Genomic DNA, 23,061 nt, shown 5'->3' with positions numbered 1-23,061 from the left:
TGATACCAATTGTTGGTTGGACCTAGGAAGATCGTACCGGTTCCACTGTTCAAAAATTTTATACAAGTGTCGAACCTTTCCTAACAGCCTATTGTGTTCTTTAGAAATTAAATTCGAAATCACAAACGAAACTTAATATTATTGATTCCAAATTTAACTTATCTGTTCTTAATGGTTTAGACTTAGATTGCAAGCGGAACTTAACATTATTGATCCAACTCCGACCTATGTTACAAAGTTGATTAAATATTTATTTCTAAAATCGGCTTCCAGGTCAAACATGGTGAGGCACTAGCCTTCTTGGGTATGGGATCATCCACCACTGCCTCGACAAAGCATTTTATAGAAATTCAATATTTAATTTCCTAAAATAACATTAGGTTTAACCAAAAAAGAACAATCGAATCACAAATTCGAAAAACAAAAAAAAACAAACTCGAATCACAAATTCGAAACTCTAGAATCATATGTCTCTTGTGTTTAGAATTCATACAAAGAAAAATTAGTATGATGCGGAAAATAATTACTAGTTATACCTTTCTTTGTAAGCAAATAACCTCTTGATCTTCTACCGTATTCCTCTTCTAATCTCGGACGTTGTGTGGGCAACGATCTTCCGAGACGAGAACCACCAAGCTCCTTCTTCTCCAAGCTAGATTCGGCCACCACCAATTCTCCAAGAGATGTAAAGGTCCGGCCACCACCACCAAGCTCCAAGGGATGCTAGAAACAAAGCCTCCTTTCTCTGCTTCTTCTCCTAGCTAGAACCGGCCACCAAGGACTCCTCTTGTGTTGATGCCGCCGGCCACAAAGGAGGAAGAGAAAAGGAGAATAGCTAGAAGCAATAGGGTCGGCCACCACCAAGGAAGAGAGGGAGGGAAATAGAATAGAGTTGTTAGCCATGAAGGCACCCCTACCCTCTCTTTTATAATCCTTGGTCTTGGCAAATAAGGAAATTTAAATAAAAACTTCCTTAATTCCTTTTGCCATGAAAAGGAAAATTTAATTGATTAAAAATCAATTTCCTTTTCTTTATCTACATGGTCGGCCACCTACAAGCTCCAAACAAGGAAAGTTTTAATACAAGAATTAAAACTTCCTAATTTGTTTCCGGAAATTTTTAATAAAAATTTCTCTAATAATTTATCCCTTCATGGTTGGTTATAAAAGGAAATTTCTCTAAATTAAAATCTCTCTTTTAAAACATGTGGATAATTTCCAAAAAGGAAAGTTATCTCTAAAATTAAAATCTCCTTTCAATCTACAAATAAGGAAAGATATCTAATCTTTTCTTAATCCTTTGTAGAAACTTATAAAAGGAAAATTTTATAATTTTAAAACTCTCTTTTAAATCATGAACATGGTTACAAAAAAGGAAAGTTTTCTCAAAATTAAAATCTTCCTTTCAATCTACAAATAAGAAAAGATATCATATCTTTTCTTAATCTTTTGTAGAAAGCTATAAAAAGGAAATATTTAAATTTTAAACTCTCTTTTAAAACCATGGAATCCACATAAGAAAAATTTTAAAAAATAAAATCCTTTTAATATGATGTGGCCGGCCACACCAAGCTTGGGTTCAAGCTAGGGTCGGCCACACCATCTTACTCATCCTAATTTCTTTGGCCGGCCCAAGCTTGGGTTCCAAGCTTGCTTGGCCGGCCCCATTAGGATGGGTATAAGGTGGGTAAGAAGTGGGTATATGGTGGGTATAATTCTCTATATACAAGAGGCTACGATAGGGACCGAGAGGAGGAATTGGTTTTGGCCTCCCGATGAAATTAAGTTTCCCGTGTTCACCCCGAACACCTAACTTAATTTCATCAATAATAATTCATTCCACTAAAGAATTATTATTGAACTATCGCACCAATCCCAAATTACATTTTTGGTTCCTTCTTATTATGAGTGTGTTAGTCTCCCTATGTTTAAGATTTTGGATGTCAACTAATTAATTGAGTTACTGACAACTCATTTTAATTAATATCTCGGTCCAAGAGTAATATCACTCAACCTTATCGTCATGTCGGACTAAGTCCACCTGCAGGGTTTAACATGACAATCCTTATGAGCTCCTCTTGGGGGCATTATCAACCTAGATTACTAAGACACAGTTTCCTTCTATAATCAACAACACACACTATAAGTAATATCATTTCTCAACTTATCGAGCCTTTTGATTTATCGAGGTAAATCTCACCCTTTGACAAGTCAAAGAGATAAATACTAAATATATGTGCTTGTTATTATATTAGGATTAAGAGCACACACTTCCATAATAACTAAGGTCTTGTTCTTTTCTTAAGTTAGTATAAAAAGAACTTACATTAAATGATCCTACTCAATACACTTAGAGTGTACTAGTGTAATTTATTAGTCAAGATAAACTAATACCTAATTACACTACGACTATTCCAATGGTTTGTTCCTTTCCATCTTAGTCGTGAGCAACTGTTGATAATTTATAAAGAACTGATAGCATGATCTTCTGTAAATGACACCACTCGCCATGTTATTTACAATATAAATTAATTGAACAACTATACTTAGCAAATAAATGTAGACATATGACCAATGTGATTCTTTTATTTCAAAATAGATGTTTACAAAAAACTAGGCTTTTAGTATACACTCTAACACTCTTCACACATAATCTACATATAATGAATAGTTTCATATTTCCAATGTAATGCTTTACCACCACCCTAATGGATACTTAAACCAATCTTAGATCAATGGTCCAGGGTTCAAATCCTAGCCTGGGTCATTTATATATATATTTTTATTTCTTTTCTCTTCTTTTATTTCATTTTTTTTTTTTTTTGCTCTTTTGGAAGAGAGGAAATTTACAGGCGTTACAAGTCAATTGTTGATGCTTTTATCACATTTTCAACGATGGTTTTTCCAAAAAAAATCATGGTGGTTTTAGGAACAGCTACTGTTCTTTGGGATTTGAGATTGTGAAGAATTTGAAATCTTAGGTTTTCTTATACAAAAACTTGATGAATATTCATGTTTAAATATGTTACATCTAAATCTAACGTGAAACACAAGCATTTTGACCAAAATCGTCAAAAAAACTCATATCATAATGTTGAAAAATCAGCAACAACCCGACATGTGGCTCTAATATCACTTGAAGAATTTTCCATCCTCTTTAAAATCGTGCTATCGCATATGAATCGACAAAAGATTCAAGCGATCCAACATTGGATCTTGTCAAAGATCTATAACAAATATATGAAATCGAAAGTGAAAGAATTAAAATAGAAAATTGTAAATCCGCATCTGAATCCAAAGACATCCTCATCTTTAATATTGTTGAAAGAACCTGAAGATCAAAACACGAATTAGCTGCAAGGCTTGATCTTCCATAGGTGTGAGGGCGATGGCTTCCTAATCTTGATCCAATGGAGAAAGCAAGATAGGCATCAGAATACCTCTCCTACAAGGACCACACTCATATATACATATATGGTCCAAACCCGTTAGCAGGCCATCAATGCTAGCAGTAATGAGCTAATTAACGAGTTTTACATACCAATAATACAAACCCATAATTAAAATCCCAAATTAGATAACTTTAATGAGTTTGTTTATAATAGCAAAATCATGTGTTAGTAATTAACATGTTAGCCCACTTAATGGAGACTAAATCCAATGCATACTAGGTGTTCAAAGATTGAAACACATGCGTTTGAATCTTTATGAACATCCTATTATATTTGGCACACTACCTTCAAATTACATTGATTCTTAACTTTGCATTTGAGGTATACCTTGCACGATATAGTCAAAAATCACACCTTAGTGAGATAATAGTTCCCTCGGAATGTCCTCTTGATTGGACACTAAAAGAAGGTGTGATGAAGTGATTCACCACCCTTCTCTTCCCCTTATTGTGTGATGCCACCATCCTCACCTCTTGGAACACTACCATCTCTCGACCATAGTCATCTTCGACCATCCCTCCTTTGGTAGCTCCCTCACTCTTTCTCTCTCTCTCTCTCTCAATCTCTTGCAATTTCTCTTTTTATCATCCCCTCTTGATAGCAATTCCCTTGTTGGTATTGGAAAACAATCACCTATTTTAGACAAAATCATTTGTTATTTAGGTATGATTATCTCAAGTGCTTCGTAAAATTATTTGTTATTTAGGTTTGATTACCTTAAGTGGTTCGTATCATTGTATTTGGTTTAGGAAGAGAGATTAATGGTTGTTTTTAATAGGGGAAGTTGGTTTCTTTAATTTGGGTTGTATTGGGTTATGAGATCAAGATTGGATTCATCAATCTTGACTTTTATTAATTCTTAGATTTCTATGTTATTATCTTATTTTTTGCTTATTTAAGTTTACTAAGTTGTTCTTATATTTATTTTGTAGATTTAGATCTTTGCTTGATGCATATTTGAGGTAGATAAATCTATCCTTAACTGACTTACATATCCTTATTCATGAATTGAATGTGTAAAATGTTATTTATATTGCTGCAACTATTTTAATAATAAAAAATTAAAACGGCCATAGTTTACCAAATTGGGTTCCAAAAGAACTTGTGGATTAATTAAATGCTATTCTTTATTGATATATGAGTATGATATATGAGTATGAGTGATTATGTAGAAATTAACATGAGGAATTATTTTTAAAAGATAAAAATTGATACTCTAATTAATCCTTAGTTGTTACATGTCTTTAAATTACTTTAGCTTTCATGCAACTTCTTAATTTGGCAATTTTCTAAACCGCGTGAAGAAATTTTCAAAATATCCTTCCTTTTTCTCTCTAGATCCATCAATTAATTTCGTCTGAAACTTGCTAATGGACTTAATGAACTTTGATCACTTTAAACTAAAATCAATATACTCTTAAAAATCTCATTAATATATTTATGTTATCATCTCTGAGTTTAATAATGTAAATTGAAATTAGTTAATTAAATTGAGAGCTCATCTTCAATTATTTACTCTACCCATTTAAAAACTCAACAATCTCAATTTACACTATTGAATTTAGATACGAAAGCATATATACATTAGGAGGTTTTTAAAAGTATATTAATTTTAATTTGAAGTAATTCAGAGTTTTTTAAGTCTATCAATCAATTTCATCCGAAATTGGCTAATAGATTTACACTATTTAAAAATTTAAAAGTTTGATATTTTTGAATCAATGGAGTCTTAGAAACCCGTTGATAGTGTTAATTAGTAAGTATCATTATTCTAAGCCTTATAATAACTTTATTATAAATTCTATCTAGTCTTTTGTAAATTTAAAAAGTCACTACTCTTAATTTATGCTATCGAATACACTAAAGAGACTTCTAGAAGTACATTGGTTTGAAATTGACTAATTGACTAATGGAGCTAGAAAAAAAGAGAAGGGGTATTTCAGGAATACACTATACAATTCGGGTATTTTGAAACTTGGTATGTAAATGGATAATAATGAAATTTGCTCACACCTCTTTAATGTCATAAACTTTTATCTCAAGAGTATATATCTAGTAAAGCATAGTTAAAATTAAGTTTGCCCCTTAAACTAACCAATGCGATAAGTGTTCGAGGTGGACTAACTGTTGCATGAAAAATTTTAGTGAAACAATGTTATCATAAATGATGAAAAAAAACAATTAAGTCTAACCTTTTACTAACGAGGATGCCCACGGTTAATATTTATCTGTACAATAGTATTATATCCTTGTATATCCTCTACTCTAAATTTATTAGTGGGTTTATTGGTGATGATTAAAAAATATTAGTTAAAAGTAGATTAAAATATGATAATAAATGTTTAAGAATTAAATGGATTTATTTATAAAGAACAAATCATGATAATTAACTAGAATAGGAGTAACAGTTGATTCTATGTTAAAATAAAATCAATTATAGTATATTTGTAGAGATTTTTCTTTTAAATAAGACGTACAATCATCAGATATTGAGCTTCTGGGCCATCTACCTTAAACACTTCCCGATTTACCCTAACAACAGATGAAAAAATTTAATGGGGATCAAACTAATCGTCTCAGATTTGATGTTATCTGATTTAACATTTATATTAAAATAAAACCCCAACTTAGAATTCTAGTGTTTGTGATACTCTTGGTTTCCTTGAACTTCAATTTTATAAGTGTTATTTGATGTATAGAGTTACTTGAAAATGTATAATTCTCAAGATGTTTTCAGGTACATCTCAAAGTAAATTTTATGAGTTCTTTTCATTCACTAGTTTAAAAATTTTAGCTATGATTTTTTTGTTATGTTACCCCCATGTGAAAAGAACTAGTCAGGGCTTGGAAGGCCTACCCAACTCTATTCCAAATGCATCATTGGTGTTTGGTCTAATCTTGATACAAGGGTTGTTGGACACACCTCGGCACCTATCGAGCCAAAAGATTCCCACTCCTTAATCAATCTACTAAGAGTTCGAGAGGAAGTTGACATTAAAAACACAGTACGAGTGACAATCTTTTCGAAGCAATGGAACAAGCAAAGATTTAGTAGAGTGCTTGTTTGACGGGTGTTATTGCTACAAGCAGATCAAATCGTAACCTCATGAGCAGACGATAGATGCTGTATTACAATCTTGCTACAGAATGCAATCGAGATAGGGAACAAAAAAGTGACAATAAATACACTCATTTTCTCTTAATGTACTTTCAGATTCCTTCTCACTTTTGCATATGCGATACAAGTAGTAGATACTTCACCAGATTCTGAGAGTCTGGCTGATGGCATCCTACCCAAAAGCTTGAGGGTCTGTCAAAAAAAACATCCAAGAATGTTCTTGTGGTTATCATATATCCATTAACCGATTGGTGATCATACAAGCTTGTGAAAGAACTCCAAACCTGTTGACTCAAAGTTTTGCCACCAAAAACTGCTGCTAGGTTTCATGATGAGCAATGCAACCAATGGTGCAAAAGTAGTAGGAGATATATCAAAGCTAATAAAACGCCACTTGAGCTTCTTTGCAAACAAAAGCCACATCCTTCCACTCAGCTTCTTATTAACTCAAATGGATAAATGAACATCTCCAGCTTCTTGCCTCATCCTTCCACTCAGTGTGTAGGTTCTCCCATAAGCTTCTTGCCTCGAATCAATGGGCACAACCTCTTTAACCCACAAATATGGCAGTGATTGCAATGCTTGACGATGTTCAAGAAATTCCATTTTACCATCGAATGTCGAAGTTGAATTCATCATAATGCCAGCAATACTCTGTCAGCAAAGGAAACTTAGTCAAAAGATATTTAGCACTATTTAACAATATATGTTTACTCCCAACTCTTCAGTGACTGCAACAATGCAACAGCCCCTGCCATTTAAAAATATGCCGATCCTAGATTTTAATAACGGTTATTATAGACGGAACTATAGTTTGTATTACGAAAAGCACAGTTCACCTCTGGTACAAAACTTACAAAGAGTGAAGATAGCAGGAAAAACATTTATAACCAATATTCATTACTTCTTGACCAAAGAGGTTCATATACAGAATGGATTGTCAAACAAGAACTATTTTTTCAAGAAAAGAAAGTTATTATATTAGATGGATTGTCAAAAGATACGGCATTCATTCAGAGTTAGCAAAATTCAGCTGGATAGTCACATTTTGGAGCATTGCTCCACATGTTAGATGTCTTAGGATACTAACCCTGATCTCAGCAAACTTTCCTATCCTAATTGACCATAATACTATGTTATCGTAATCTAGTCTTATGATTAGTTGGCTACTATAAGTTTTACATGCCACATTTGCATATAATAGGAAGTGAAGCCCAAAGTTCAATATAAAGCATTACACTATTCTACAATTTTGCATACCTAAATCCCTTTATTTATTTTCTCATGGCTGTAGCCTTCTCTGTTCTCATTCCAGGAGACTGTTGTAATTTGTGTACCAGACATGACCTCTCTTCGCTAATAATGTGGCAGCTAATAGCATATTGTGTTGTCATCAACGGATTCCTCAAAAGCCAAAACAGGCTAATAGAAACCCGATTGCTGTCAAAAGTCGACTCCTCAAACCATTCCACTTCTGTCCCACAAGTGTAGTGTAACCTGGCCTAAAAGCATGTGCCATCCTATCTGTATCAACCCAATGATTTACAGGATCATTGTTAAGCAACACGTGGCAGCAAATGCATGTGTCGATGTATGAAGTGCCCATAGGCTGCACATTTTAATCCAATTGAACACTTTCTACATCTTCACAACTAAAAGCTATATTCTTCTTCCACCTCCTAATACAATCGATGAAAAAATTTTAGTTACCTAACACATTGCCTTCCTTGGGCATATTTAACTAGCCCATGTATGACTTCTGAGTAAATATAATTTCTTCATTTTCTTATTCACAGATGTAATGGAGTGCGGTGCATTTTAAACTGGAAGCCTTAAATGAAAATTATCTTTTCTAAATATCATAATGGTTTGAGTTCAAAGTATTCGAATTGTGTTCTATGAAATTCGTCCATCCATTAAATTTTTGCTATTAACTTCAGCTGGTTGCATTGGAATAAATAGTTGTGGGGACTTGATGATCCAGTCTAGTCCTTGTAAACTAGATGTAGAGTATCATCGTCCAGGTAAGGCTCAAACCCCATGGCTAGTTAGGTAATCAACAACTCCTTGGACTTCATAAGCAAATCCGACATTAGGAATATAAGAAAGCCGGCCAACCAGTCCTCTGGTGATTAAGAGATTTGCCTCGCCATTCTACCATCGTTCGTATCCTCGTGTGAGGATAGAAATTTGGATATTTCTGTAAAAATCTCCAATTGTTAGCATTATATCAGGAATAACATAGACAAGTTGACTTCCTTGTGTCATATCAACTTCCATTGTGGCAAGGATAGCTTGGTCACGAAGCCATCGATTATCCCGGAAGATGACTAGGGCCATGGTGCCTTCTTCTTGTCGATGGAGAGCTTGTATGCATAATTGTAAAACACCTAGATAGATGTACTACATATGGCTTCTTTGGAGGTGGTTGAAGCTTTCTTCCCGAATGAAGCTTCTATCAAGCTAGCCTCCGTCAGTAATGAGTACAGCTTCCTCCGATCTATGAACATTGACCAATGAGTTGTCTCCGTAATCTCCCAGTTGCCCGTTGGAGATTATACATTCTTCGTTGATTCCGCCTATATTCTCTTATTTGATCTTCGAATAAGGGGGTTGTTTGCACTGGTGTTGATACAGTCTCCATTCTAGTGGCCATTAATTTTTTAATTTAGCCTGTTCTTCTTTAAGCACCTTTTAAGGATCCTTAAAGACCCTTAGCTTTCCTTTACCTTCCTTAGGTTTGTCTGTTGTGCCTAAAGATAAGTTCTTCAATTTTTCTACCAAGTCGTCGGGTATAGAGGTGGTCTGGACTCCTTTCTTTGTTTGTTCTATAATAAGCTTAAGGTCATATTGTATATCTTTTAGGGCTTCTGCTATCTGAACCAAGAGTTGTATTTGTGTATTATTTTGCTTAAATATTTTAAATCTTTTTTACAAGGATGGCATATGGCCAGCATATGCAATGCTTGCATCTGTAAATAATTTGCAAGAGATTGCACATGATTCGTACGAGTTCCTATTGGACCCATATAATAAGAGGTGCGACTATTTGAGATAATATTTCTTTCAAATTGAATACTAAATAACATAAGTATTGCCTAAAAGTGTACAACCTAGATTTACACTGGTACTAACTATTACAAAGAGATGGACAAGCAATAACATTAAATAAATGAAACATAAATGAACAGGATGCACATTGCCAATTAGATTGAATAGATGCGGGACTTTGCATATCAATGGAAAAATATCAGTAAATAAATTGCAGAAAATCAGTATGAATGCTATGCTATCTATATTAGTGAAACTGTTAACAAATTTATATTCGGAAAAATGATTACTACAGGAAGTGTAAGAGAACTGACAAGTGTTGTTGGTGCATGGCATGCATTGTTGATGATGGACCTCAGAAATTTTTCTTCTGCCTTACTGAAAACCTGATCCGAGTCAATCAAAAATGAAAAGTCTACACAGGACAAGTCAGGAGCAGCACCATGATTTCTAACGATGATCCTCTGATGCTTTTTAAGCATCTCGTATAGAAGGTACTTAGTAGTACGCTGAGAATATTTCTTTTCAGGCCCTCTTACTATCTTACCACTACTAAAAATCATTTGACTTGATTCATGTAGCCGAAGCAATGTCTCAGCTCGACCATAGTCAGCCCAGCAATAACATAAGGATGATCCATCCTCTGTACAGATAGACAAATATTCAGTAGAATATTGTAAACTAATTCACTACAATTTACTGTATATCCAGCATGTAAAGGATATACTAACCCCTGTAATGCATGTTCGTCCTTGAAATCTAAGGAAAAAAAATATGATGAAGGCTCACACAATTGTTACAGCAATGCAATAGTTTGCAACATTACCTAGCAACTGATCAATTCTAGTAAGTGATACCATGCAAAACATCCAGAGAAAGTGGCATTACTTAGATTAATCTAAGGCTAGAAGATTGTACCCATTTCCAACATCCAAGTTACATAAGAAGGATTTTTCAGAAATTAACAAGAGATGTAAACCTAGCATACATGAATGACAGTAAAGAAAAGAATAAGTTGCTATTTCTATTATCAAAAATACATGATGATTGGAAAAGGCTCAATGCATCTCACCTACTAGAAAGCCAAGTAGAGGGATACTTGCTGTTGTTATTTTGGGATAGCCTACAGGTTGCGACATTACAGGTCCATGTGTCTGGTTCTCCAGTACCAAAGTAATGATACACACAACCTGCCTTCGAACAAGGAGAAAAGAACACGTGGGCACAAAAACGGCACCAACGTCCAAAAGAGTCAAGACTCAGGAGCATTATGTTAGTCTCTAAAAGCATGAATGACATACAGAGGGAAGTAGCAAGAAACAAAACCAATGAAAATTTCTAGTCAAAAGGTGTCAAACCCTATAAGCTATAAAATTGATACCAAATTGTACAAGCACTATAACTGTTGTTTAATTACCCTGCAGTTAAGGTGGATGAGATCACTGTCAATGCACTGCAGCACATTTGAGATCAAACACGACGATGATTTGGTATTTATGAATACTTCATATGGAATATTCCGTCTGGACTCTTGAATCAAACCTTCAACATTAACCAGAGGGCAAATTTCCTTCACAGTGTTAACCACAATAAATGACATTGGGGTCAACATCAATTCTTTTGTCTGACTTGAATTTCTGCAGATAGGTAGAATTACAGAATTATGTTTTTGTTCTTATTATACTTGTAGGAAAGGGTCACAAATATAAGTGAAGAGACTATGCTGATAAATCATACACTCTTAATTGAGAAAAATAAGATCTTAGGTAAAAAACCAGAAAATTTGATGATAATCTGGTATTTAAAAAGTCACACAGTTCAGAAAGCCACCACTTTAGGGTAGAAAGGTCACTACCAGACGATCCATAATGATGATGGATAAGCACCATGGAAAGCAACAATAAAAATTCCAATATGAATACCATAGCTTATGAATGGCCTTCCAGCATAATAATTGAACAATAAATTCTATGAGTAAACTTACTGAGTCAGCAGGACCTTGTGGAAGGTTGCATTCACTGCATGACCTAATCCAATAGGATAAGCATATCTGCTTATGCTACCACGAATCCGCACCTGAGATTAAAATAACTATCACTACCAGCCACATCAATGATGAAAATGTGACAAGAAATTACCGTATGACAATCATCATTTACAAGCATACAGACTTCACATGTACTCCAGTGTTCACAAACTGTGAAACTAGAGCATGCACATTTAGGTTTGAAGTCATAGATGGAAATACTCTCAATATTTCCACTTAACGATAGCAGATTTCCTTGAGGCAATTCATTGGCTGGAATAAGAATTCCAGACGTAAGAGCAGCCTGAGCCATCATTTGTTGGATGCATGATGACACAGTTGTTATTTTATCCAAAGAAGGAAAAATACTGTGAAAACTCTTCAGCAAGGACTCCAATTCTTCCAATTGATTGATTGCCTCACTATACATATGCAGATGAACATCAGAAAGTCCATGAGTTTCATCATTCAAATGTAGGAATGTTTGCCCAGGCTGACAAAAATTTTCAGTTAAACATTTATCATTTCTCACTGAAGAAACACAAGAACAAACATGTTGAGATTGCCCATTCTGATGCTTTGCTTCGTCAAATAGTATAGAAAGCCTCCAGATAATTGATTCAGAGATTACAAGGGGCTTTACTTGTGTTATATGCTTACAGGCTTTTGATTTGCAGTCAAGACCCTTTCCTGAGCACTTCAGAAGATAATATGATCCTACACGAAGCATCTGGAATGCAAATTGAAAAGTCAGTTCACTTATCAAATTCATCTCTTCATGAAAGTAGCAAATATTGTTGTGCTAGTTTTGTCAAGAAAAATCATCAGCATAATTATACCTGATACTTGTCTAAGTTGTTAGAACTGAACTCTAACAAGATTTTTGAATCACTGTGATTATGAAGCATGCCATTGTCTTTGAACCCACGAGCACAATGTAAATAAAATGGAAACTGAAATGACTGAGAATTGCTTCTACTCAACACGAGCAAACATGGAATCTGGGAGGACCTATAATTCTCTCTCAAGAAATTATCTGAACCAAAAAGGTTGACAGTTATTTGATGGTTGAACATGTTCCAGATGTTTGGACTTACTATCAAATGCATCTTTTAGCTTACCAATACAATCAGACTTCTTATCTAGATTTGTGAGGAAAATTTCTGCAAATTGATCAAGTTCACTTGTCGCATAAGGAATCAAATTATAAGGCGACATAAAAGCCTCAGCAAACAAACCAGAGCTGTTTGACAAACTGACATCCTCATGAAGCTGCATCGTCAGATCAAGTACGAAATAAGTAAAAAAAAGATATTTTACTTACTTGCCATTAAAAAATGTATTTGAATGTCCTAATGATTCAGAGATATACACTGTGATATGCAGGAAATTTGTGTGTGACATATAATAGGTGGAACATTTCACCACTATTACACTTCAAGGAGTCACTGTTGTCCATGTAAGTAGAAAATTGAAAGAAATGCATGCAAGTTGACTTCTTGAGATAGAAATGAACATAAACCACAAGCTGTGATGAGGCTCTGGGAGAAAAATGCTGAAATATGGTTCTGCACGAGAGTGGTTCGTCCAAATACTGCTGCTGCATGTAAATTTTCTTTGACGAACCTTCAATTACAAGTTTATAATCTTTGACCTGGTAAATAGAAGAAATCATCATATCCGCATCAGACAAGCTACCTTGTAAAGATCAAAGTGCTAATTGAAAAATAAAGATTTAATCAAGTAGCTATGAGAACAGACAATGCTGCCAAAAGGGGATAATCAAACATTTGCTGAATTATGAAATGGGGAATAAATAAATATATTATGGGGTTAAACAATATAGTTGAAAACTGATTTCTTTTCTTGCTGCATATGATTTTATCTTGCCATACTTGAGTATGATACATGCAGGTAATACACTTGGAAGGAATTTTTTTTCAAAAGTTATTATTCACTCCATACATTGCTACTTATCTGTTAGTTGCACTGTTCTCAATTTTTTTTTTATTGTTGAATACCTATGAAGCTCTATGTAAAAATTGTATGGGTAATAACTTTGCTAATTGGAGTAACTAAAAGAAACAAGAATACATTATGATACATGGTCAGAGATAATAAGCAAATATGAAATTGGTGAAATTAATGTGTATATACTTACATCAAAGTAAGAGAGCAATTGATATACATACACACAGTATTGAGTCTCATTTCCACACTCAAATGGACCTAAGGTCCTTTCACATGCATTATATAGGCTTTAACCCATTTCTCACTAGGTAGATTATAAGTTGTTCACCCTTTGTAGTGCATTTCTTTATTAGGTGAATTGTGAATTGTTCATCCTCTATATATATATATATTTGATGCATTCCATACTAGATGAATTGTGAGTCATTCACCATCTATATATGATGCATCTTTTATTTACTAGATAATAAGTTTCCACTCTCTAAGAGAAAAATATGAAAATAATGAAACTATCTAAAGGAAATTAGAGAAAAATAAGATAACAGATTGATGATTACTTAATGCTAAAAGAATATAAAATTTATCTAAGATGCTCAATATTTGTATTATCTTCAATGCGATATTATATCATGCACATCCTCTCTTACCCTACTTTGCACTTGTGTATTCATGCTCCACTTTTCCTTTGACCTCTGAGTTCATAAATTTGAGGCAATGTTTTAGGGTGGCACTTACAGTTTCAAATTTGATCATACTCAAATGATTCTGACAACCTATATTGAAGACGGGTTTATTAGTGTCCTTTTATTTTCTTGATGCACGGATTATTTCCTTTGTGTATTTGTAGTTTTTGCATATTTCTCGTTTGTCAACATGAGTCCCGTTATATTCGGTCAGCATGAATCCAAGTATGTTTGTAGGCATGAGTCATTCTTGTATAAGCATATTTTAACTTATTTAATGATTCCAACATTTATTATTATTACAGCTTTGTATATTCAATTGGTGGCTGCATATTGTTGCAAGCCAGTAGTCTATCCCTTATATAAGGACAGAGTCCTTCGAATCATGACCAACTCTAACTCTACTTTAATACCATACCATGTTAAAGTTGATGACTAAGCATTATTAAAAAAACTCAAACTGAAGGATAATACCTCCATAATTCATAATTTAGTTTTTCCATTCTATTTGAGTTATGAGAGCTTGTAATATGGAAGATGTTTCTCCACTTAGTTTATTTTCCTCTCTAACACCTTATTCAGTGTTAATTATCTGTCTTTAAACACCACAGGTTCTCCCTAAACTCCTCCATAGTTTTGTGTCCCTACCACTTATGTTACTTAGGATATTAAAAGTCATAACGCCCAGCAAATATCACAAGACTCCCTAAACTGCCTCTCTGTCAGCATGCTTGTGCAAATATTGAATTTCCAACTCTTGTTCCTGCTATTACATTTTCCCTTCTTTGGATCATCAAATCACTGATCGATAGCAAGGCTGCAGATTTTCTTCTCACTCATTAAAATGTGTTCAAGAAAATCAAAATGAATATTAAAGATTATAATACAATCTCATAACATGGAAGAGGACATGGTACAGTTTGCTTAGCCATAGCATACGTGCGAATAGGTATCACAAACATCAAATGTTGTTAATCTTTGTCTATGAAGGAAATACAAAAGAATAATAATGTGCTACACCTCATAAACGGCCTGGAAGTTCACATCCAATGGTAAATCTGGCACCACAGCATCAATGCTTCCAGTTGCATCAGTTAATTGCAACCTTCCTGAATATGGAGAAACCTGAAGATGCATGTGAAGTTCAGAATATGCACGAGAAAATGCTTGGTTATTTCAACTTTATGAATTCACAAAATAGCATAATAAAGAAATGGGAGATCTTGTATTTCAGTAAAGATGATCAAATCAATGTTGTTTGGGTCATATGGGAAAAAAAGAAAAATAAAAGATCATCATCGTAAAGTCACGTTTGTCTCCACTATTTAGAATCGACCACACAAATCTTATTCCTTTATTGACTAGACATCATATCATTGAAATGTTCTTTTCACATTCTATGTTTGCAAATCTGTTAAGTGATATACAAGGAATAGGTTATCCGTCAAAGAAGACCAAAGCTTGTGAATTGAGATTTCGAATAAGAAACTAAATATGTTACCAAGATCTTCAGAATCTATTTGTGTGCACTTAAATTTCCAACTCCATCTCTAAAGCAAGCTACTCCAAGATCTAAATTCCAACATAAAAATCCAAAGTGTAGCCAGCAAATGGTTACCAAAAAGTTGCCTGTCAATATTTGCTTTTATTTGACTTAGAAAGGTTTACCTCAGTCCATCCATTAATCATACGAATCATGCTGAGAAAAATAGAGAAAAGCAAATAGATAAACAGAAATAGTAACCAACCTTCAACATGCCTACCAAAACAAAGCTCATATCATCACTTGAAAAAATTCTTCTAATCATGTCATTGCCCAAAGGTTCTCTGTGGTATAACTGTTCAAAATATGGGCTTTCTCCAAATTGGTTATTATCATTGTGTTTTTGTGCTAGCAATGAAATCCAAGACACTTCACACCAGCTTTTGAGATTAGATATTGGTATCACCTGGAGAGAGAGAGAGAGAGAGAGAGAGAATCAGATTATTAGCAAATAACTAATCTGACTTCTTATAGCAACTCTTACCAATTTAAGGAATGATAAGTTTTCCATTTGGTAACTGCACCGACCATGTTTGCAGAAATTAGTAAACAATCCTGACTGCAAGCAAGATAAAAATTTGCAGCCACTCAGACAATAGCAAGAAGTACTAAAAAGAAGAAGTAGCTTGAGAAACATTAGTTGTCCAAATTAGATGAAACCTAATTTATGAAGAACCTAATGGAGAAAAGAAGAGTTATGGATGAGAAATAAATTTCAGTTTTATAACATCATACAGAAAATGACTATATTGGGTATGATCATCTAAGTAAGTCAACAAGCTATAAACCATAGCCATGAATCACCCGACCTAATTCCAAGTGATGATTTTCATGAAGATTCAAATATAGCCTATGTCAATTTGAAATTATTAATCATAAATCCACAGAATAACAAAACTAGATTTTATGATCTTTGACCAAGAAAAACAGATGGAATAAGTAATTTAATCAACAGTTTACTCAGAACAATTGGATCCAAGTCAATGCCCCTATATGAAATCCTGGTTGTAGAACAATGAAGTCATGCCTCAACCATTTGAATCAACTAGATGAATTCTATCCCCCAATATGGGACTCCATGTAAAGTCATATGTTAGTCTTATCAGTGATGCCTATTTAAATCATTTTGCCTTTAGTCTCACTTTACCCAGATAAAACTCAGGCAATTAAATTGGAAATAAAAACTAGCAAAATTAACCTTTGTTTCAAAGGCACTAGGAGGCAACAATGTTGTAGCATAAGTTTGTGCAAATCCTTCCTTCTGATGTTACCTTGCACACTTAGATTGTCAGCTAAAGAATGATATGTAAATAAACTCAATCACAAACTAAAATTTAGAACATGAGATGTTATTGCAGAAAGGAATTACTTTCTTTGATCCCAAAATATCCTTGTAAGAAAATATTCCACCAAATTTTTTTTTAAAACACGAGACCAGAAGTAGCATCCTGACAACCAACAATAAATCAGTATAACAAGCAGAAGGTAGAATAAAATGCAATTAGAAAATGATAAGCAAAACCTCTGTTTCTTCAGAATTCCTACCAAAGTTTAGCTGAATATGTTAGAGATTCAAGAAACCTCTCCAAAATACTTGAACCCTCAGATTTAGAATGAGACCTAAATAAGTAAAGACAAAGAATGTTATCTAAGAAGACAATAAAAGAAAAAGCTAGGAAAGGAAAAACCATAATGTCTTGCCTTATATCAGTCATGGAAAAGGATTTGACACTGATGCATGTCTTCACACATGTCCCAAGAAGGATTATCTTGACCCAGGAATACTTAACATGAATAAAATGGAAATTTCTAACAGAAACCTATAGAAGGAAGAAATAGTCAACAACAGAAGGAGGTAGATGATGTAGAAGAATTAGCAAAAAATCCATACACAGCTTTACCAATCTTTGAAGTGAACAATAAAGGGCTATGTTATTTTAACCAATTAGGAACTACATTATAAATAAAATGGAGATGAGGAAGCTACAGGAGACGATCAAAAGAAATGAAAGGAATTTTTAAATAATAATAATAATAATAATAATAAACAATCTCTTGAAAATGTGTTAATTATTTGATAAAAGTGCACTATCATGACAAACTTCTTAAATTTGAGAATTGTCTTGATACATAAATAACTGAAGAAGCTTATGACGCACAATGGCACCCATCCTCAAAGAATGTTGTGGAGGATCAGGAATCAGTAGCAAGACTTTATCGTCCAATTCAATCACCATTCCTTGCATGTAAATTCCAGTAACAACACCATTGTACATGCCTTCATCACTTTTTTTCAAACTTTCTTCATAAATACAATTTGCTGAATGGTTAGTCAAAGATACCATAGTTGATGGTGTTGAGACAAACATCTCATATGACACTTCATTTCCAACAAAGATCAAATTCCTCTTCAACCTTGAAATAGTTATTGACTTCCCAATCAACCTATAGAGTGCTGGCCGCCATAAAAAATTGGGTTGCATGAAATAGACAAATACTGAATTACTGAAGGAATGGCAGTCCTTGTTTTTCAGATGATGGTCATCACGTTCTGCTACAAAACTAGATTCATTGCAAACATCACAGACACAAGTAAGTATCTCCACGAGGAATCCTGTCAAGTCCCCTCTACTCATGAGGTTTCTCCCAGAATTTCTCAAGTTATCCTCTTTTTGCTTCGTGCAAGGTACACGGAAGATGGAGCTAACAGCCTTGAGAATGCCAAAGGCACCACCACGGCACTTCATGTTGGCTTCTCGTGAGGAACAAGCAGAAGTCATAGACAGTAACGAATCAGAAACAAATGCCGCTTCAAAATCTGTGAAGCTCCATCGGATCACCTCAAGAACTCCCCTATCACCATGCTTGAGTGGTAGGAAATTCCACGCCAAGATTTTGACTCTGCGGCCAATGATCCTGAGGTCGAAATCCAGGAAGTAGCAGCAGACTCTCGAAGAGCCATCTGAGAACGAGAAGCAATGATTCAGACAGCCGAGGGAAATCTTAGCATCCCAAGGGAACAGCTCGACGGTGCCAACTATGATCACGGGACGGCTCAAGGGAGAGAAGGTGCCAGGGTTGGAATTTTCACAATGGTCAGCGAAAAGAGGAATTTTGACAGGAACCTCATCTGAAATGTCACATTTAGGTTTTTTGGGCGGAGGAGAGGCCGATGGCGCTAGGCACAGGGAGGCAGCGCCTGTAAGAGGGCGGCCGAGCTTGACGAGGTCGGAGATGGATATGATCGGGATCCTCTCCATGGATATGCACCGGAGAAGGGGAAGAGTGAAAGGAGAGGGTTTTTCGAGGGTTTCCAGAAGCGGGAAAAGCCCCCGCGATGGTGTCCTCGGTACGAAACCAGCAGTCAAATTTGACGCGCCGCGTGGCCCGATATTTTGCGATTCAAGGCAATTTCTCAGAAAAGCCCATCATTTGACTCTTATACAAAATTAAATTTGGAATATTCCAAATTTCAATTAAATATAAAAATAAAATTATTGCATATTCAATTTATTATTAGTAAAATATTATTATTTTTTTTAATTTGTGTTATCGCTGATATTCAGTTTCAACGGGATGCAGATCTAATTGCACATTAGGCGTTTACAAGTATATAGATCTATATGCACTCAAATTTGGTGTATAATTTTGGGATGATCCTGCCATTGGCTTGGCTTAGATATAATAACTCGATCCATACTTCTGAATATCCATCGAGTAAGGAAGAGAGTAGTGATACCAATCTCTTTAGAGGAGATAATAGCTTGACACCTCAACTCCAAAATATCTGCGAAGTCGATAAGAGAAGAGTAATACAGATCTCGCTAGAGGAGACAATAATTTGATCTCTCTATTCTCAAATGTCCGTGAAATCAGGAAGAGAGTATAATAAGAAGCCAAATTGCTGATCGAAGATCTGGGGAGTAAGGATCTAGTTGGGACGAAGGCCTATGGGCTTTTGGCGCAACGGTCGAATGAGAATGACACCTAAGAAGTTTTGATTTCTTGCTTGCTGCATTGTGGGGTGATGTGTTTGTCAAAATCCTCTCGGTCACGGTGATGGTAGAGAGTTTCTCGGCATCATTAATTTTTACATTTTAGATCAGGTGTAAATTCTCACATATGGCATCAAATTGTTGGTACCTCAAGGTAGTTTTGATATGATTAACCAAGTCATGTTAGGTCCTATTGGTGTTTGATCTTTGTGTCTAAGTGTGCAGAAATTTAGAAATACAAGAAGTCAAGTGGAAGACGCATTTAGTGAGAAAGATGGCACGGGAAGGGAGTCGACGGGTTCGGTGCATCTGAGGGACGAGGTGCTACGAAAGAGTACACCGGTGGGCGAGAAGAACATGCGTGACGTTCGAGAAATGAGAAGCCGGGGAGAAAGCCTGCACGAAGAGAAGGCCGGAAAATGAGTTTGGGTGAGTCATATTCTGGTTGACCAAAATCACCCAGGCGAGCGGAGCAGCAGAAGAGCAAAAGATGACTGGAAGTGCTACTAGAGGCGCCTTCAAAGGGAGTTAAAGGCGCCTCCAGTGCCTCACTGTGGAAGGCGCCTTCGACCAGAAAAATATACCATTGCTAAAGGATACAACTTTATCTTTTGGCGCCTTACTGGAGGCGCCTTTCAGGCTGTTGGAAGCGACTTACACCCATGGATAGGATTTTTCATGAGCTATAAAAAGACCCCTGGAGCTAGAAAATACACAACAACTTTAGTATCAACTCTAGTATTAATTTCCTAGCAATAGTCTGAGTAATCAACAAGTGTAAGAGGCTTCTCCACCTTCACCAAAGGAGATCTTTTAAAGCTTTTCATTTATCTTGGATCAACAACCATCTAGGTTGTAACCAAATAAACTCTGCGCCTTTTCTTTCAGTTTTTTTTTTTTTGTTTAATTCATTCTTAACTATACTGTTGCTACTAATCTGAGTTGAAAGAATGAGAAAGGTTGTTTCACAAGCAATTCACTCCCTTAAGCCTGCAGCCAAGGGACCTAACACAAATTTGATCATGTCTGAAATCAATAAGAGTTGAACCATCGGTAAGCTATCGCCAATGTTGACCAAGTCGCCAAGACCAAAAGAAAAGCTAGAAAAAGGGAACCAATGGTAGCAAAAAGTCTCTAGTCAACGACGCATGCAAGGCTGCTTGGCCTATGAGGGAGGGCCTCCCTTATAACATGAAGAAGTGGTATGTCACATTTGTGGCTATCAGTAGAGATGATGCGCTTATGACAGGATGTCATGTCCTAATAAGGTGGGTGTCCCATCGCCATATCAGGAAGTCATATCACCCATATCTAGTACAAAGATCTCACGAAATCACGCTATGTCCATCATGTTGTTCCATGTGTCACGTCAGTTTGTCGGAGTGAAGGTGAGCCACAGCGTCCAATCGACGAGACTGATCGAAGATAAGTTGGGTATTCGATCGGCGAACTGAGCCCTTGGAGTCAAGTGAACTGACTGGAAGTGATCATAGCAATAGATCAACGTGGTTGGACATAGCATTGGATCTAGGTTGGCAAAGCCGAACAGAGATATGTTGGATTTGTAGGGCGATAACATGATAGTAGAGACTCGGTTACTAGAGGGCTCTAGGAGATGAAGCATGGCCAAAGGACTCCGAAAGGTGGAGCACGGCCAGATAAGCGAAAGTGGGGTCTACAGCGGCAGTGGCAAGGCCTATTGCGAGATATGCGCTGGAGGGAAGTGGTGTTGAGGAAATGTCCAATAAGGTTGTGATGGCGGCATGCAGAAGGGTGGAAGAAAACGACGAAGAGGAAGGAGCATGGGAAGTGAATAGGGAGGGAAGCCCTCAAGCCGTACGCGATGACGACAACGTCGGAGGCAGCGAGGTCGATGGTGGGTGAGAGCGGTACTAGGATGGGTGATCCCCTGGGAAGTCCTCATGTTGCACTTATTTTTTGATTTTTGATTTTTTTTAAAAATATTTTTGGTAAAAGAAAAGTGCTCGTGTATGTATTATCGGTCGATCTATTTTTCGCGGGAGGTATCAGACTGTTTGTTCATTCGTTTATTCTTTCCCCGGAAGGCGGTGGCGACGATTGCTCGGAGTAGTCGCGGTCGGGTGCTTACTTGATTTTAATTTCGATTTCGATTGATTTTTATTATTTTTGTTCTTGTTTTCGATTTTTGTGGTCGGGTTGATTTCGCCGGGGGAAAAGCGGCGGAGGGCTGGTTCGCGCGACGGTCGTTCGTGGTATAAATAGAGAGTGTGCGGAAGAGAGGATGGGTGCGATCATACCATTACTAATGCACCGGATCCCATTAGAACTCCGAAATTAAGCGTGCTTAGGCGAGAGCAGTACTAGGATGGGTGACCCCCTGGGAAGTCCTCGTGTTCCACCTATTTTTTGATTTTTTTAAAAAAATTTTTTGGTAAAAGAAAAGTGCTCGTGTATGTATTATCGGTCGATCTGTTTTTCGCGAGACGTATCGGACTGTTTGTTCATTCGTTTTTTTTCTTTCCCCAGAAGGAGGTGGCGGCGACTGCTCGGAGGAGTCGCGACCGGGTGCTTACTTGATTTTGATTTCGATTGGTTTTTCTTATTTTTGTTCTTGTTTTCGATTTTTTTGGTCGGGTTGATTTCGCCGGGGGAAAAGCGGCGAAGGCCTGGTTCGCGCGACGACCGTTCGCGGTATAAAAATGGAGTGTGCGGAATAGAGGATGGGTGCGATCATACCAGCACTAATGCACCGGATCCCATCAGAACTCTGAAGTAAAGCGTGCTTGGGCGAGAGCAGTACTAGGATGGGTGACCCTCTGGGAAGTCCTCGTGTTGCACTTATTTTTTGATTTTTTTTTAAATTTTTTGGTAAAAGAAAAGTGCTCGTGTATGTATTATCGGTCGATCTATTTTTCGCGGAAGGTATCGGACTGTTTGTTCATTCGTTTTTTTCTTTCCCCGAAAGGCGGTGGCGGCAACTGCTCGGAGGAGTCGCGGCGGGGTGCTTACTTGATTTTGATTTCGATTGGTTTTATTATTTTTGTTCTTTTGTCGATTTTTGTGGTCGGGTTGATTTCGGCGGGGGAAAAGCGACGGAGGGCTGGTTGTGCTCATGCATAAATAAAGTGTTGCGGAAAAGAAAGGATGCGATCATACCGGCACTAATGCAGGATCATGAACTCGAAGTTTAAGCGTGCTTCGAGAGCAATACTAGGATGGGTGACCCATGGAAGTCCTCGT

The 23,061-nt window shown here is 36.1% G+C and overlaps 1 protein-coding gene and 2 non-coding genes across 5 annotated transcripts; 2 read left to right on the top strand and 1 right to left on the bottom strand.

Moving 5' to 3' along the window:
- Positions 1–6,479: 6,479 nt before the first annotated feature.
- Positions 6,480–19,187, bottom strand: LOC122032363 (CST complex subunit CTC1-like). Of its 3 annotated transcripts, XM_042591647.1 has the most exons (19): positions 18,004–19,187; positions 17,546–17,664; positions 17,390–17,464; positions 17,214–17,292; positions 17,043–17,105; positions 16,329–16,403; positions 16,050–16,250; positions 15,322–15,426; positions 13,020–13,301; positions 12,886–12,919; positions 12,769–12,810; positions 12,487–12,683; positions 11,760–12,377; positions 11,606–11,697; positions 11,039–11,258; positions 10,694–10,811; positions 9,936–10,264; positions 6,855–7,224; positions 6,480–6,762 (listed from the first exon to the last, which is right to left on the bottom strand). In XM_042591647.1, the coding sequence occupies exons 1-18, from the start codon at positions 19,102–19,104 to the stop codon at positions 7,018–7,020; spliced, it is 3,957 nt and encodes a 1,318-aa protein (XP_042447581.1). In that variant the 5' UTR covers positions 19,105–19,187; the 3' UTR covers positions 6,480–6,762; positions 6,855–7,017. The 3 variants fall into 3 exon arrangements, with proteins under 3 accessions (XP_042447581.1, XP_042447580.1, XP_042447582.1); XM_042591646.1 differs by having other exon boundaries at positions 12,769–12,919; XM_042591648.1 differs by lacking the exons at positions 6,480–6,762; positions 9,936–10,264 and having other exon boundaries at positions 7,043–7,224; positions 12,769–12,919.
- A 2,917-nt stretch (positions 19,188–22,104) lies between these two features.
- LOC122033013 lies at positions 22,105–22,223 on the top strand. The gene has a single exon (XR_006126309.1). It is a non-coding gene; the product is annotated as a 5S ribosomal RNA (ribosomal RNA).
- A 320-nt stretch (positions 22,224–22,543) lies between these two features.
- LOC122032985 lies at positions 22,544–22,662 on the top strand. Its single transcript, XR_006126282.1, has one exon. It is a non-coding gene; the product is annotated as a 5S ribosomal RNA (ribosomal RNA).
- Positions 22,663–23,061: the final 399 nt, after the last annotated feature.

This window comes from Zingiber officinale, chromosome 11A, assembly GCF_018446385.1.
Source record: "Zingiber officinale cultivar Zhangliang chromosome 11A, Zo_v1.1, whole genome shotgun sequence".
Lineage (NCBI taxonomy): Eukaryota > Viridiplantae > Streptophyta > Magnoliopsida > Zingiberales > Zingiberaceae > Zingiber > Zingiber officinale.
The sequence above is the reverse complement of the archived record's forward strand: the minus strand, read 5'-3'. Positions and strand labels throughout refer to the sequence as shown.